Source organism: Panthera onca, chromosome B4 (assembly GCF_046562875.1).
Source record: "Panthera onca isolate mPanOnc1 chromosome B4, mPanOnc1 haplotype 2, whole genome shotgun sequence".
In the NCBI taxonomy this organism is placed as follows: domain Eukaryota; kingdom Metazoa; phylum Chordata; class Mammalia; order Carnivora; family Felidae; genus Panthera; species Panthera onca.
This window is the reverse complement of record NC_138345.1, coordinates 53633885-53652078: the sequence shown is the minus strand read 5'-3', so window position 1 is coordinate 53652078 and position 18194 is coordinate 53633885. Positions and strand designations below refer to the sequence as shown.

General features: G+C 36.7%; 1 protein-coding gene across 4 annotated transcripts in view; it reads right to left on the bottom strand.

Annotated features, from left to right (window-relative positions):
* Positions 1 to 18194, bottom strand: part of PDE3A (phosphodiesterase 3A) — a 316135-nt gene that overhangs the window by 39465 nt on the left and 258476 nt on the right. For all 4 annotated transcript variants that reach the window (XM_060658211.3, XM_060658212.3, XM_078450049.2 and 1 more), the window contains one exon: positions 14700 to 14824. In XM_060658211.3, coding sequence (XP_060514194.2) covers positions 14700 to 14824 — 125 coding nt within the window. The remainder of the gene's footprint in view (positions 1 to 14699; positions 14825 to 18194) is intronic.

The following is an 18194-nucleotide window of genomic DNA, read 5'->3' as shown; positions in this document are numbered from 1 at the left end:
AAATCTTGAGTTGTTTTCTATTTCTCACCACTCAAGGGAAACACACAACAGGCAGCTCTCACATCATTGACTAATATGTGTGGGGAACTCGCGGCTGGCTTAGTTTGCTTCCAACGTCCAGTTCTCTCAAAAGTTTGATATATTACACCCGAAGATTTTTGGGTCCATTGAAAGTAATATTAAGCTTGCTGAAAGGCTTTTGTAATTTTCACATCTCTTGTTGGCATCATTATTTCTTTTGTTTTGTTATACCAGAGGAGAAATTGTGCTCTTCCTTTGATAAATGTGGAAGCTGGGAGCCCCTCCTATCCTCCTACTCCTTTCAAATATTTCTGTTGTTGCTTTTTTTTAAGTTCATTTATTTATTTTCGAGAGAAAGAGAGAGCACAAATGGGGGAGAAGTCGAGAGAGAGGGAGACGGTGAGAATCCCAAGCAGGTACCATGCTGTCAGTGCAGAGCTGGACTCCGGGCAAGATCCCACAAACCGTGAGATCATGACCTGAGCCAAAATCAAGAGTGACATGCTTAACCCCTTAACCGACTGAGCGACCCAGGCACCTCTCTATTGTTGATACTTGATCAGTAGCTTAATCACTTGCCTTCATAGGTAAAGAAATCATTCAGACTCAGGTTAAATAACCTTCCCATGGTCACAGTACTAATGAACAGGAGAATATGGAGTGAGTGCAGCTGTTCTTAGTAAAATGTGATTTTAGCCCATACTTCTATCAGAGGCTGTCCGAGGAGGAAGAAGAATCCATGATCTGCTAGACAGCATCTGTACTGCACTTAACAACAACACGCCTAAGGGTTTTTATACTGACTTCTATGTCTTTGGAAAAGATTTAGCTATTTTACCAAAGACACTGACAAACCTACACAACATATAATCTCCTAAACAAACAAAACAAAAACTTCACTTAAGTCTTAGAGTTTCCCAACAAATCTATCATTGTGTGCAACAAGTGGGTTATAGGTGTCCTGTCAAGTACTAGGGCTGTAAATTTTTTTAAATAAGATTTTTTTTGTAGCTTTCAGAATAAATTTAATTTTTAATATTATTTCTAATATTTTCTAATGATATTGTATTATATTTTTATAAAACAAAGGAAATAAAATTTTCACCAAGCTCTAAATCCTTTCCCCTTTCTCCACTGCTGTCTGTGGAACACTACTGTATTCACATGTTGTATCACATACAACACATCATATATACAGATCATACATCATATGCTCTGATGTAAAAAGGTTGGAAACGGCTAGTTTAATTTAGACTATTTGTTAGAATATGGCCACCTTCAGATAATCTTAGAAAAGCAGGGTAAACATAAGGAGCAGGATGGAGGTATGACGTTGTATAAAGAAAGTGTCTACACAGAGAAATTGTGTGTCCTGTTCCAGAGACTAAGGATGCAGTAGCCAACAACAACAACAACAAAATCCCAGCTCTCATGGAGCTTCCACTCTCTTGGAAGAGACAGAACCTTAAAAAAAAAAAAAAAAAAAAAAGAGGTGGAAGAGGTGGGGAAAGGAAGAGAAAAGAAAAAGAAGAAGGAGAGGAGGAGGAGGGATTAAAAGAAAAGAAACTCCAGTAGTTTTAAGTGATATAGAGAAAAATTATGCAGAGAACATAGAACAAAGAACAGAAATTCAGAAATGTTCTAGGGGTAAAATTTGAACAGAGGCCTGGTGCAGTAAGGAAGACATTTAGACAGTACTGGGGGAAGCATGTTTCAGAAAGAGGACCCTACCTGGGAGAAGTCAGAAGGTCAGTTGGGAGGTCAGTGTGGAAGGAAAGCACCTTAGCAAAGGGGAAGGAGGAGCAGGGGACAGGGAACATGTTCAGAGAATCTGCCAGGCAAGGCTGTAGAGGGCTGATAGGCCAAGGCAAGATTTTAACTGCTATATTTTGGAAAAAAAAAAAAAAAGACTTCTGACAGGCACTGCTTTAGGCAATTCTTTAATTATTTTGATAGTTAATTGCGAGTTTTTGAGTTTTCCACCACTTTTTTTTTTTTAATCAAGTCAACGGGAGTAGTGCCATATGTGTCTTAATACAACATATTTTCTAAGGGAAATTTATGAGAAGAGTGATCTTTTTCATTGCAAATTCTTTATAGCTGCCAGCTGAGATTCTCAGAGAAATGCAATTCCCTCTTAAATACAAATTTAACAATCCACTCAATGATTAGAGTTCTTGGAACTCAAGGATTGACTAAATTTAAACAAACAGCAGACCTTAAGACTCCAAACTTACTGCCTGGGATGAAATTTAAAATAAACCTTGTAAGAGAGGAAAAGCACGTTGCTTCTGTAGTACTGTTAGTCTACATATTTTGAACACTTCTGACAGTACAAGCCCTAGCAACAACCATGAAAAGAGGGATATTTGCCTTCAGTCACAAAGATGGCAACATAGGATGTTCCCAACTTAGCTCTCCCTCGCAAGAACAACCAACAACTACTCAACAAAAAACACCACTGAGAGAGTCCTAGAACGTGGGGGTGAGGCTGAAGCACTCCCTCTGCACCACAGAGATCAAGACAGACTGCATTAGAAGGGTAAGAAAAGAAGCTACAGGATGACCACCATGCTGCTCTAACCCCAGCAAGCACAATAATGCACAAAGTCTCCCCTGAGATTCTGGTTCCTCCTGCAGGAAAAGACAACCCAAGTGGATAACGAGCACCCCTCCCAGAATTGTAGGTTGCTCTGTGGGAGTCCCTATTCTGATCTGTACCATGGTGACTGCAGGGGAATCTGTGAGGCTCAACCACTGGGAATCGGACTGTGATATATAAGGGGGGTAGGGGTTTGCAACAACTAGGACGTGGATCTTGGCAGATCAAGTTTATACAAGCAATGCCCAAATAGTAATCTTGACCAGCAGCTTTGCTCAGCTGCAGAACCAAGCTGGGGGCACACACAGATCAGTGAACTTGGTGGGTGCAGATGTGCCTGATTCAGATTCTTAAGCAAGGAGTTTTGTCAGCTCTAAAGCCCAGTATGTCCATAGTCTCCCCCACTGTGGGGAGTGTCTTCCAGCCCCATCTGATCAAAAGGACTGGTGACAATTCCCAGAGGCAGTGAGGTCCGGTGGCACTTGAGCCAAGAGGTGCAAGGGCAGTGTGGAATACCCCGAGAGCAAAGCCAGTGCTGGGTGTGGAGTGTTCCCATGCTATGCACAGGCAGGGAGATTCATTCATAGCTAAGCCTGAGGGTGACTCCTAGCCACTCTCAACCTGAGAGCCTGTTTGGGAAACTGAAAATAGCTGGAATGACACCTCCCCCTCCTGCCCTGAGACAGCCCTACTCACTGTAGAGAGTGTCTTATCCCCAGCTGACCAACTCTTGGAAGTTGTGTGGTCCAGCATCACTGGAGCTGACACATGGGCAGGGAGAACAGACAGCTTTCAGAACAAAGCCAGTGGCCCTGCTTGGTCAGGGAACATGAGATGTGGTACAGCTTGAATTAAGACAACAAAGAGCTTTGTAGGCTTTAGAGCTGCTTCTCCTGCTGTGCCCAAGCAGAGAGTCTAAGTTTTTACTCCTACTCGTTGCTAAATACAACCTATAGCCTGTCTGACCAGGGGTCTAAATAGAGCACACGGGAAGCTGCATAACCCATCAGTAGCCTTAAATACAGTGGCACTTGAACAGAGAGCACAGCCTGTGGGTTCCCCCATCTGCAGAGCAAAACTGATGACCTTACCTAACCAGAGCATTCAATGTACACTCTGGCCTGATTCATGTCCCCAAACAACAAGCTGCATAGGTCCTGGGTCCCTGCTAGGGTCCCTGTCATAATCTCACTATTACTGTATATGATAGCAGTCCTGACCATCTACTAAGCCTGACCAGAGAATCAATGCATTGTGGAGCCCATACTACAGCCTTATTTAGGTAGGGGACCAAGCCAACAGTCCTATCCAATTATTATCAGCCAGTGGCACACTCCCTCATTCCCAACCTCAGAGCTTGAACAGTTGTTTCACTCCAAAATAGACCACAATAGCAGGTCCTACCTGCCCAAAGACATTACCAGGAGACAACCCAGAAACAAACTAAGCTGACTGGTGAGAAGTGTCTCTGTAGAGCAAACCTGCAAAGTCTGGAAAAGAAGCTCAGTTACCCAAATGCATAGATACCAACCTAAGAAATCAAGGATCACAAAAATGTCAGATAAATATGACACCACTAACATAAACTAATAAAGCTCCAATAACTAATCCTAAAGAAATGAAGATCTATGAACTATTTGACAAAGAATTCAGACTACCCCTCTTAAAGAAGTATAGTAAATTACAAGAAAACAGACAACTAGACAAAATTAGGAAAGCAATGCAAACAAAAAGAGAAGTCTGACAAGGAAATAGCAACCATCAAAACAAACCCAAAACCAAATGACAAAAACCAAACAGAAATCCAAATCTGAAAGATAGAATAACTGAACTGAAGAACTTAATAGAGAGTTTCAAAAGTACATTTGACCATGAAGAAGAAAGAATCAATGATCAGGAGAGTAGAACATTGCAAATTACACAGTCAGAGGACCAAAAGGAAAAGAGAATGAAAAAGAGTGAAAAATGCCTATGGGGATTATGGGGATACAATGAAAGGAAATGATATTTGTGTTACGGGAATTCTAGAATAAGAAAGGAAACAGAAGGGACAGAAAGTATATTTAAAGCACCAATGGCTGGAAACTTCCCAAATCTGGGGAAAGAGATGGCCATCCAGATCCATGAGGTCCCGAAGACCCCTAAAAAGTTCAACCAAAATAGGGCTACACCAAGACAAATTACAATCAAAGTATCAAAAGACAAAGAATTTTTTTTTGTCAAAGACAAAGAATTTTAAGAACAGCAAGAGAAAAGAGAGTTTGTATATATAAGAGAACTCCCATAAGATGATGGGCAGATTTTTCAACAGCACTTTTCAGGACAGGATAAAATGGGATGATATATTTGGAATACTGAAAGAAAATAACTGTCAACCAAGAATTCTATACCTGATGAAGTTCTCCTTCAGAAACAAAGGAGGGATTAAAGACTCCCAAACAGACAAAAGCTGGGGGACTTCATTACCATCAGACCTGCTTTGTAAGAAATGCTAAGTACATCTTGACTGGAAGTAAAAGAATGGTAATTAACTTCATAAAAAGGTAGTGTAAATCTCACTGATAATGACAAATATAAACTCATAGATTCTGCAATATGGTGACAGTAGAGCATAATTCACTTACAGCTCTTCTTTAAAAGTTAAAAAAATGTAAAAATAATCATAACTACAATAATCTGTTATTAGTTATGCAACATAAATTACGTGTAAATTATAATAGCAATATAATAATCTTAGATATGAGGGGGAGAAGAACTCGAAGTGTAAAGTTTATGGATTATATTGAAGCTATATTGTTATCAGTTTAAAATACCACATTTTAGGGGGAACCTTGGGTGCCTCAGTCAGTTAAGTGTCCAACTCTAGGCTTCAGCTCAGGTCATGATCTCACCCTGCGTGGGGCTCTGTGCTGATGGCACAGAGCCTGCTTGGGATTCTCTCTCTCCTTCTCTCTCTGTCCCCTGCCTCAAAATAAATAAATAAACTTAAAAAATAATAAAATAAAAATAAAACATGGCATTTTAAGTTTAAGATACTGTATGTGTCATGGTAACCACAAGGGAAAAGCCTTTAATAATTACACAAAAAAATATGCTGAAGAAATGAAAGCATACAGATATCAAAAGACATTAAAGTATAAACAGCAGGCAAGGAAAAAATAAACAGACCTACAGAATAGCCAGAAAACAATTAACAAAATGACAATAGTAAGTCCCTACCTATCAGTAAATACTTTAAATGGAAACAGATTAAGTTTTCCAATTAAAAGATACAGAATGTCCAACTGGTGAAAAAAACATGATTCAGCAACACATTGCTTTAAAGATACTCACTTTAACCTTAAAGGCACAGTAGACTGAGAGGGAAGGAAAAAGACATTTCAAGAAAATGGGTAACCCAGAAAAAACAGAGTAGCAATACTTTTTTCAGACAAAATAGACTTCGAACTAAAAATGGTAAAAACAAAGAACATTATTTATAATGTTACAGCATTATTTATAATGTTACAGCATATGTCTTTACAGCAAGAAGACATAACAATTATAAAATATTTATGCAACCAACATTGGAGCACCTAAATACATAAAGCAAAAACTAACAGAGCTACAAGAAGAAATATAGTAATAGCTGGGAACTTTAATACCTGACTGTCCACAATACATGGATCAGCCAGAGAGAGAATCAATTAGGAAACAGCAAATTTGCACAACACTGTAGACCAAATGGACCCAAAAGACTAATAATAGAATAATCTACCCAACAGCAGAATACACATTTATCTCAAGCACACATAGAACATTTTCTAGGATAGGCCATATGTTAGGCCACAGAACAAGTCTTAGCGAATTCAAGAAGACTGAAATCAGGGGCACTTGGGTGGCTCAATCAGTTAAGCATCTGACTTCAACTTAGTTCATGATCTCGCGGTTTGAGTTCCAGCCTAGATTAGGCTCTGTGCTCACAGTTTTGAGCCTAGAGCCTGCTTCAGATTCTGTGTCTCCCTCTCTCTCTGCTCCTCCCCTGCTCACTTTCTCTCTCTCTCAAAAACAAATAAACATAAAAAAATTTAAAAAAAGAAAGAAGATTGAAATCATACCAAGTACCTTCACTAACTACAATGGCACAAATCTAGAAATCAGTAACAAGAAGAAAACTGTAAAAATTCACAAACCCATGGAAATCAAACAATACCTTCCTGAACAACCAATGGATCAAAGAAATTAAAAGGAATTTAAAAAGTGTCTTAAGACAAATGGAAAGACAACACATCAGAAACTGTGGGATGCAGCAAAAGCAGTTCTGGTAGGAAAGTTCATAGCACAAATGCCTACATTAAGAAGAAAGATCCCAAATAAACAAGTTAAAATCTACATCTTAAGAACTAGATAAAGAAGAACAAATTGAACTCAGAGTTGGCAGAGTAAAAGGAATAATAAAGAATAGAGCAGAAATAAATGAAATAGAAAAAGAAAAACCACAGAGTAGATTAACCAAACTAAGAATTGGTTCTCTGCAAAGATAAACAACACTGACAAACCCTTAGCTAAAAGAAACAAGGGAAAAAGAGAAAGGACCCAAATCAACAAAATATAAATGAAAAAGGAGACAATACAATGAATACCGCAGAAATTCAAAGGATCAAAAGAGGCTACTACAAATAACTATATACCAACAAGCTGGACAACCTAGAAGAAATGGAAAAATTCTTGGAAACCTATAATTTACCAAGACCAAAGCAGGAAGAAACAAAATCTGAACACATTAATTACTAGTAAGAAGGCTGAATCAGTAATCAAAAACCTCCCAATGAAGAAAGGCCAGATGGTCTCTCTCGTAAATTTTACCAAATATTTAAAGATTAGCACCAATTCTTTTCAAACTCTTCCAAAAAATATTGAAAACAAGTAAAAACTCTCAAATTCACTTCATGAAAATGAAAACATTCACTCAAAAAAAAAATCTGTGTCCCATGTTCATAGCAGCATTATTTATAATAGACAAGAGATGAAAACAACCTAAGTAACTATTAATGGATGAATGGATAAATTATATATACACACACACACACATATCACACACACACGTGTGTGGTGTGTGTGTGTATAATGAAATATTGTTTAGCCATTTAAAAAAGAAACAAGGAAATCCTACCAAAGGCAACAACATGGATAGACCTTGAAGACATATGCTAAGTGAAATAAGACAGAGAAAGACAAACATTGTATGATCTTACTTATATGTGGAAGCTTTAAATAAACAAAACTAAAAGCACCAAACTGAGAAAAAGAGGTCAGACTGTGGTTACCAGAAGCAGGAGGTGGGTGGAGGAGAAATTAGAGGAAAGTGGTCAAAAGGTACAAGCTTTCAGTTAGGAGGTAAATAATGTAGGGATGTAACATACAACATAAGGACTATAGCTAACACAGCTGTATGATATACAGAAAAGTTGTTAAGAGTGTAAATTATATGTGTTCCAAGCACAAGGAGAACATTTTTTCTCCTTTTTCTTGTTTGTCTTTCTTTTCATTATATCTATAATGAGAAAGATGGATGTTGTCTGAGCCTATCATGGTGATAACTTCACAATATATGTAAATCAAACCATCATGCTGCGTGCCTTAAACTTACACAGTGATGTGTGTCAATTATTTTTCAATAAAACTGGTGGGAAAGCAGGAATATTATTATATTGTAGGTGAGAAGATAAAGGTATAAACATATAAATTCCCTTTTTCCCAAATCAAAGTATTTCATACAGTGCACAGTAAAGTTTTAATAACAAAAAGAATTAGGAATGCTATAGAAAATGGGTACATATTTACATTTTTAGTCTTTGGGTAGAAAGAGATATATCAGTGCTAAGAATAACCAAATACCCTTTATTTCTAGAAAGGGTAGATTACAAGTAAAATTATCAGATACAAGGAAGAGGATTCCAAGGAAACAAGAGAAATGCCCTTCTTACAAATCTTCAAGAACAAATTATATTCTAGGTTTGTTTGTTTTTTAATTTGATCATGTACTAAGAAGACAACTTTATGAGCTTTGGAGTATCATCCAATTTCATGTTGCACATTTACACATGCACATGCATGGGGTGGGGAAGGGATTCAGTTAAACATATTCTTTATTTTTATTTATTTATTTTTTTAACATTTATTTATTGCTGAGAGAGAGACAGACAGAGCATAAGCAGGCGAGGGGCAGAGAGGGAGGGAGACACGGAATCCAAGCTCTGATCTGAGCTGTCAGGACAGAGCCTGACACAGGGCTTGAACCCATGAACTGTGAGATCATAACCTGAGCCTAAGTTGGATGCGTAACCAACTGACCCACCCTGGCACCCCTAAACATGCATTCTTAATTTTATTTATCATTTTGTATTTGAGACTCCAGGAAAACGATACAGCTTATGAAATATAAATCTTTGAATGATTCAAACCATCCTGATGTGAAATACTTAAAACTGACACATTTAAAAAAAATTTTAAATGTAACTTTAAAATTTTAAAATCCCAACTCCTTTGAGTGATTCAGTTTTTAATTCCTTGCTTCTAAGAGCATGAGAAAATGTGTCAAGACACTAGGAATTCTGGACAATTAAAGGGAGATGATAAACAATACTGGAGGAAAATTACTTAAGTGAATCCATCTGTTTTATGCTGTAAAACTCTCGTTTTAATTTTAATTGAACAAGAAAGGAGTGAGCATCTCTAATAAATACATGTCTCTTTTCTATGCCCTCAGTAAAATGGACAGCCCTAATATTTTTCCAAAACAGATAATGTATCTACCGTATAGAGAATGCAAAAAGAAACAACCCCCTCCCCCGCAACCACCGAGCACCATAATTAAAGTTCTCTCTCACCTCAAATTTTCTGTAGGGAAAACTCCGTCTACCTTGTAGGTGTAGAGAGATTTGTAATCACTGTAAAAGGATTATAAGAATCTTATAAAAATGAAAATAATCTTGAAAGGTTCTACTGCAAATGCAGTAAGTATGACCTGGAGGAATTTTAAAAGCAGAATGACAATGGCAGCTCTATATTGCCAGTGACTCATAATAAAAAAGCAAGATTGAAAATGTAAATTATATTTAAATATCCTGTTCCTGTGCTTTAATCAAAGGACTTCTATGTGATTTTATCCATTTATATTAGCAATTGTATAATAATTGGTTTGTTTCAACTATTTATATTAACACTGATTGAGCTAGAGAATACACTGTTTTACTTGATTCGTGGAAAGAATAGATTTCATTAGTTCCCTCTGGAAACATTTACCTTTCAGTGTTTATTCTCTATGCTTGCATCCCCCTATCCTCTCTTGCCTATTATTTCTTACTTTCCTCCTCCTATTCTCTTCACACTTCATTTGGTTCCATTTCCTTATACTCTTTGCCACATAAAGGGGCTTTTCCTAGCCCCTTTCCACATAGGCATCTCAGTCAATAACATCAAACAGATCACACCCACTTAGCTCAATCAACACCAATACGTCATCAATGCAGAAAAACAAAGGTTTCAAAACAGAAAAGCCCATCTGATCAGGAAGAACTGAAATTGAATTTCAGCTCTCTGATTCTTGATGGACTTTCTTCCCTCTTGGCAGACTTTCAGGGATTTGTTTAGTTGAATTCAGCATGCATAGGATGTAGGTTATTTTATAAACATTTAGTTCTGCTGTGACAGCAATCTAAGTATGTCACAATGCGAAATCCCCTCCAAAGTAATCATGATGGAGATCCCTTATGTACTTTATGGCAAGAATGGAGAGAGGCTCTCACCATGCCTGGGTTCTAATTTCTACCATCTGCCTTTGGGGTATGTAACATGGAAATTTTTTTCTTTTTGTACTCTGTTCTTTCTTCTTGACTACAGTTGTATAAACTGAGGAGTAGGACACAGGAAGATGAGGCTGTTCCTCATGTCTGTGCCATCATTTGCTCTGTTATCTCCAGTGAATGCACTAACTATAGTTTTCAGCTTTTTTTTTTTTTAATTGACATATAATTGACATGGAACATCACTTTCAGGTGTACAATGATTCAGCATTTGTACACCAATTTTGGTATATGTGCTGTCAAAATGAGCACATTGGTTATTTTGATAATTTTAATTTTCTAACCTAAATGAAGAAACTGAGAGATACAAAATCAAATCCTTCCATTGTCATGTACTTGGCCAGACAGGAACAAAAAAAAAAAAAAAAGAAAATCCTAATTTTAAATTACCTCCATTTGTTGTCATCAATTTTCTTCTAGTATAAAGTCATTGGGACAAAATAAAAGATTCAGGAATAACTGTGTGAACTTGGGCAAGTTACTTAACATCTTTGTGCCTCAGGCTCCTCATCTGAGTCCTTTTCCTGAGCTACGCAAGAAAGTAGAACATTTACATTTATATTTCATCCCTTATGGTACATATTATTATTGTCTGATATTTTAATACTGTCCTTAAAAATTAAAAAAAAAAACTTACAAATCTAAAAATACTATTATTTATGCACATAATATTTGATAAATTGATGGTTTTTAAATTTAGTAACCATTTTTATTAGATCTCAGACTTCTTCTATTACTTTGCTTTCTAGAATACATCCATCCTAAATTCCTTTAGTTAAGATTTGGCAGGTGGCAAGGTTTTGACTTTCTGAAAATATCTTAGGAATCTGAAAATTCCTCTACTGTTGTGAGATAGATGTGCCAGCTACACAATTTCAGGCTATTATATTCTCTCAGAAAGGCTATACTTTCAGGGATCATTGCTAGAATTCGTTATATTCTCTCACAACTTGGAAGAAAAATGTTCTGTGTTCTGATGCTCTTTATTTTAGATCGTTCCGCTCGCTCTCAGACTGACTTGCTTTCCCTGAAATTTCCTTTTTCTCTGGCTGACTTTAAGATTTTTTTTTTGTTTGTTTTCAGTGTTGTGTAATTTCACTATTTTTTCTTTGTGTAATTTTTTTTTTTTTGCCTTTACTCTGCTCTTCCTCAGCATTTATGTCCCCTATCCTGTACTAAAACTATGATGTTATACTAGCCTTTTCTTATATTCGTACATTTCTTAAAATCTCATACTTCCCATTTTTCATCTCTACCACATTCTAGGTAATTTCTTCATATTCTCCACTCACCAGTTTACTGTTTCTCCCTTTAATAGTGTATTATTCCATTTAATCTATCCTTTTTCCTTGATTACATTTCTGAAAGTTATATTTAGCTGCTCTGCAATTATGTCTTCTCTCATTGCTGTTACTTTTTATGACCTCATATTTTACTTAAAATATTTACATACTTTAAAGTTATAACATAAATATGTAAATATTTTAGCATTTAAATATTTCAACCCTTTTAGAAATCTGTAAAGTTGTTTTTGTTTGTTGTTTGTTTCTAACTCATGGCTAGAAACCCTGTGTGTGTCTTTTATGTGTGTTTAGTGCTCTTGCTTATAAGCTCCAATTTGAACTTGACAGGTTAGCCCTTAACTGGTGATGTTTTCCTCCAAAATTATTTGCACATATTTTTGTAGAGAACCAAGGGTCCCACTGACCTAGGATGACTTTAGTGCCCCCTTAAAATCTCTCTCTGGCTTAATGTGGAATACTCAAATTCAGTTCCTCTGTCTTGATGGAGCCCAAGATGAGGATCCATATTACTCAGGTCCATATTTCTCAGGTCATTAATAACTTCTAAATTACATGACTTAATGAACATTACCAAAGAGCAGAGAGGACGAGATTAATTTTTGGAAACCTGCATTGCTTTTAGTGGTTTCTGTCAATGATGCAATTCTAACAAAATCATACTTTCCAGTTTTTCCCTGGAGCCTTTTCTGGAGGAAGTGTCTTCCTACACCAAACAGAGACTTAAGCAAAGTTGTTGCTTACGTGATTCCAAGAAATAGTCACCAATAGAGAGTGGATGATCAAAGGGGGAAGAGAGTACTAAAATTTCCAGACATAAGAAACAATAGAGGAGATGCACTTCTTTTAAAATCAAAAGTTTCTACTTCAAGGTGGTGTCTTGAAATATTAGTGGAATGAACGTGAGCACTGTTTCTCTGACCCACATAGACACTTTGCCATTTTGAGGACTTCTGGTTACGGCTTTGATGCCATAGTTTGTAATAAACCCATGCTTCTTTGAGAACAAATAGAAGAGTTTAAAAATAAAAAGCTTTTAAGACAAGATGATCAATTCAGAGGGACTAGGTTCTCAGAGAGAGCAAAGAGAAGATACCATAGAAGGGTAAGCAAAAGTCTTATGAACTGTTCTTCCTTTCAGAACATTATTTACTGACCATTTGCATGGAGCAAAAGTCTAAGAATCTAAGCAGAAGGGTGCAGCTATTAAGGAAGCAAGTCAGCAGAACTTTTAGCAACGTCACGACGCTAATGACAGGAAAATTGGAGTCTGGGACTGCCGCCATGGCAGCTAGAATGTGAATGTCTAACGGCCAAGTGAGAAGGGGGCAGTTTTTCCCTGGAGCCTTTTGGAGAATTCTTAAGCTGCTATAAAGGCAGAAGATTAAGAACATACGCCGGAAGCTACTGAAAATTTCATTAGAGTTTTCCGCAGTGCTGAGAGGTAAAAACTTCTAGTCAGAACATTCTAAGAAGAAGAGGTCATCGTATATACCCCAGACTCTCAAGTGACATTCTAGGAGGGGGGCAATCTAGCAAAAGAATCTGACAAAAACCATATTCCAGTCTTGAATCAGCACAAATTCTAATTAAATGAAGTAATTTTACCCAAAACATTCACTTTCCTACCTGAAACATACTTAACTGTCCTTAATTTTGATATCTATACTCTTTTCCATAGATCTCCAGGTCCTATCTGCATGTGTTTCCATCCCCCTTGTGCTTGCCAATCTTGCTACTCATCTAAACTCAAGTTCCTTAAGCTTTCTCTCAATGTGTTGGATCTTATCTCTTTTCATCTTTCATTATTTGAAAGTCTTCCCTCTCTTCCTCATCATAGCCTTTAACACACTAAATAGTAGAGGCTATCGATCTGTTTGTATTCCCCACCAGAATGTAATTCTAGTGACAGGAGGAAGTGGGTCTGGCTTAATCACTGCCATATTCCCCAAACTAGTTCAGGGTCTGAGACTGTGATTGCTTCACAAATACTTGTTGAATAAAGGAAGCTCAAGGGAAGGGAGAAGCTGATGCTTAGAAGTATAGAGGGTACATTGAGTCCAACGTGGAAAACCCCATGCAAGAGTTATATTCGAGATACCAGATGGGAGAAATCACATCAAATTTCATTTTGTACCAGTCTTGAAAGGTAAGGAAAACTTCCTGCCTATTGTGCTATTGGGTTTTTTCATTGCTAACTTGTGGGCTTTTCCAAAGGGCTCTCAAAGGTTCTGAACTGTATTTTCTCCAAATTTAATTACCTCTTCCTTTCATATACCCCTTTATATATGAGGGGATGAGTGACATAAAGAATTTCTTTGAGGGGCGCCTGGGTGGCTCAGTTAAGCATCTGGTTTTGGCTCAGGTCATGATCTCACAATTTGTGGGTTTGAGCCCCGTGTTGGGCTCTGTGCTGACAGCTCAGGGCCTGGAGCTTACTTTGGATTCTGTGTCTCCCTCTCTGCCCTCCCCTGCTCATTCTCTCTTTCTCTAAAACAAACATTAAAAAAATTAAAAAACAAAAGAATTTCTTTGAAAGAATTATAATATGTATAGCAAATGAAGCATTTCTTAACTCCTATAACTACCATACTCCTGAAACCTAATTTTAACACTAAAAATAAAATTGAAATTGGCATGTACATCATTAGCTTTTATATTACAAGATGATGCTTCCACAGATTATCCTCAATGATGATACTTATTTCCTATTCATCCAATAAGTTCAAGATAGGATACCTAGCAGAAATAGAAAGCATCTGTGGAAATTTAAGAAATTAATTGGTTATTGAGGCTTTTTCTTTTTAGAATAGTCAAACCAAACATATCCTAGTATGAATTCTCAGAATCTTATTTCAACACTTAAGGCTTAGTTTACCCCATGACTACACACTCACTAAGGAGGAACTTTTCTCCTAAAAAGCTACTAACCTGGTCGATTTGGCTTTTTTGAGTTTACATGGTTAGCTGCAGAAACAGCATAGGATGAAGTGAAGGATCTGCTTTTGGTGAGGGTCATCATCACTGGGTTATTCCAAGAATCAGGACAAACAGCACTATAAAGACAGAGCATAAATAAAAATGAAGAAATTATTAATCAATTATTGGGATAGATCTTGCCAGAACGCAATCACCATTTCCATATTCAGCTTGCCAATCTGAGTCATGATCCAGCTTCAGCAACATGACTACATTACTTCCAAATAAAAAAAAAAATAAGTTATCTGAGCTCAATTTCTGCTTCAGGGATACAGCAGTTACTCATCAAACATACTGGGTTAATAAAAGAGGAAAGATAATTTTCCTATTTATCCAGTTAGTAGGAACCAGACACCTTCTTAGTGTACTACTATAATCATGTTCCTCACAGATTTTCTAAAAACTTGACAAAGTTGTTTTTTTTAATGTTTATTTTTGAGAGAGAGAAAGAGCAAGAGAGCATGTGTGAACTGGGGATGGGCAGAGAGAGAGGGAGATAGAGGATCTGAAGTGGGCTCTCCAATGAGAGCAGAGAGACCAATGCAGAACTCGAACTCAGAAACCACAAGATCATGACCTGAGCCAAAGTTGGATGCTTAACACACTGAGCCACTCAGGTGCCCAAATTTGACAAAGCTTTTAACAAAGTTCATTAACTTACATTAGTTATGAATGGCAGGTGCCTCATCTATTCTTGGTATATCTGAATTCGAAAATTAAGTGATTATAAAATTATTCAAAGATAGTATTCTTTGCACAAGCATTTTTTTGTGAAGAAAAGGTTAGCAACAAGCATTTAGCCTACAATTTCTTTTATTGGTGACACCCTGGAAAGAAAGGGATGCTGAGCCAAATCCCCTTGTAAACATGTTAATGATGGATATTTTGATAAACACAGTGATGCTGTTTACTAGGAGAAAGGTAATGGACAGTGAGTCTTCATCTAGGGATGCTTTTATCAAGCTATCCTTGGTTTGCCTAGATTATAACTATAAATAAATCTGGAATTAATGGATCTATGGAAGGTTGGGGAGGAGAATATTACACACCCATGTAATTAATGGGATATGAATTTTGGAGGTATTCTAAAGCAAAATTTATTTGAACGCAGTGCTCAAAACCTTAAGTTAAATCTGAAACAGAATATATTGTAATTTGAGAGAGAAAAAAAATTTAGGGAGCTATGTTGGCAACCTTGGAATGCTCCATGGGAAAAACACCTGGTCATGTTTTGCTAATACCTTTGTGCTTTTAAACATTTGTAAATTTGGTACTAGGTCAGATCTATAATTTGCATGAGTATAACTGGACAATTTGACGTTCTGCCAATCTTGGACTGGCAGCTTCCTTTCTGGCAGTGTAAGCAAGATGTACCTGGTCTGTGTGGCATATTGTAAATAAACCTGAAATTTATGGAGGTATGGAGTCATGAATGGTGGAGATTGGTCGTGTAAGATGTATAATTAATAACGCATAATTTAGAGGTGTCCCATAACCAAAATGGCTTCCTCTGTGCAAGCAACATTATGCATGAATTACTTAGAATTCTGCATGTTAAATACAAAATAGACCCATGTGCTAATGTGGAACAAAAGGACTTTTTTAGGGGGCTGCACTAATAGTTTCATACTTCTTGAAGGGAAGAATGCTAAGCATGTGCTTTACTACTGCCTATATTCTCTGATTATTAGTAACATTAGCAATGAAAATCCATAACTTACAGGGCGCCTGGGTGGCTCAGTCGGCTGGGCATCCGACTTTGGCTCAGGTCATGATCTCATGGTTTGTGAGTTCGAGCTCCATCTCGGGCTCTGTGCTAACAGCTCGTAGCCTGGAGCCTGCTTTGGATTCTGTGTCTCCCACTCTCTGCCCCTCCCCACTCATGCTCTCTCTCTTCTTCAGATATAAATAAACATTAAAAACAATTTAAAAAAATCTATATATTGAATTCCATTTAACACTCTGACACTTATGTTACTTCATTTCTTGTTTTCCTTTTCACATTTTTCTTCACTTATTGACTTAGGTATTTAAAAACTTCATCTTTTCTCCTAATTCTAACAGCAGTTTACAAAATAAATTATAACAAAGACATGTTATAGAGTGAGTGAACTATAGAATGAACTCCAGTGATTATCAATTAAGAAAAGCACACAAAATAATATTTGTTTCATATTCTTCTTGAAATCTCATTCTAGGCATTTCAGAGTGCCTAAAATTCTGAAACAATGAAATCAAAGAAAACTTAGAATCTGAGATCGATAACTACACTATTTCTTTACAGCGCTGTTCTTTAACTTCTTTTGCTGGATTGAATGACCAATAAGATTACTATGAAGAATTTTTATGCAATGTATATTGGCCTAGGAGTTTTAATTTCTTAGTACATAACATAATGAATGGTTATTACTTTTCTATGTAGACTTTTAAAAGAAAAGACCTTAACATTAACTGCATTTTATTATATTTGTATATTTGTTATTATCACAAAAAGTTTTCTATTATGAAAACTAGCTCAAAAGCTGTCTACTTTTTTTAATGAAAACATGGAAAATATGTTAATTTTTCAAAGTTTTATAAAGTATAATAGAGTACCTTTAATAATTAAGTTAATAAATGAACTTGAAGATAAATTAAAATTCTAGCTATGCAGTCCTTAATATAGCATTTATTAAAACAGATATCAATAAAACAATAAAGCTATATGTTTATGTATATGTAGATATACGTATATGTGTATGTATATATGTGCATTACAATTTACTGGCACTTTCAAATATATTGCCTTCTGTGAGCCTCACAATAGCTTCCAGCTTTGGACTGACCCTCACACCTTCATGATTGCTGTTTCAATCACATAAATATGTACATAATAATTTGGGTTTGGAAGAGGAAAGTAGCTTGGGGAAACCTTTACTTGGTCACCTCAAGCTGACAACAGGAAAAGTTTGTACATGTCTGCTGTGGAAGATCTCAACCCTCTTCCACAAAAGTAAATTTTATAATCTTAGTTCTACCCATAACAATGCCATCCAAGTTCAAAAAGTCTTACCAGATCCTAAGTTTTTGTTGTTGTTGTTTTTTTTTAAACCAAGTTTCCTTTCTGCCTAATATACTGAAGGAGGGGTCAGTTCAGTCAGTCACTAGGGTGTGATTTATTTCAGACTTTTGTGACTTATCTCAAGCCTATTTTTTTTTTTTGAAGCATCTGGTATTCTTCTACCTAATTTATCTCACAATTGTGCCACAGTTCCCCCTTCTCTGAAGGATTCTTTGCAGAGGATGCTGAGGCTCAGACAAGGACTGTTCTTCAGGACACGCGTCTCTGAGTGGTAGGGCCAAGGTCTTTCTGATCCTCAGTCCAGCGTCCTTTCTACCCAGCTGTAGGTAAAACTACCCAGGAGTGAATCACCTAGCTAAATACTGAAGGGGACGTAAGGTAAGCTG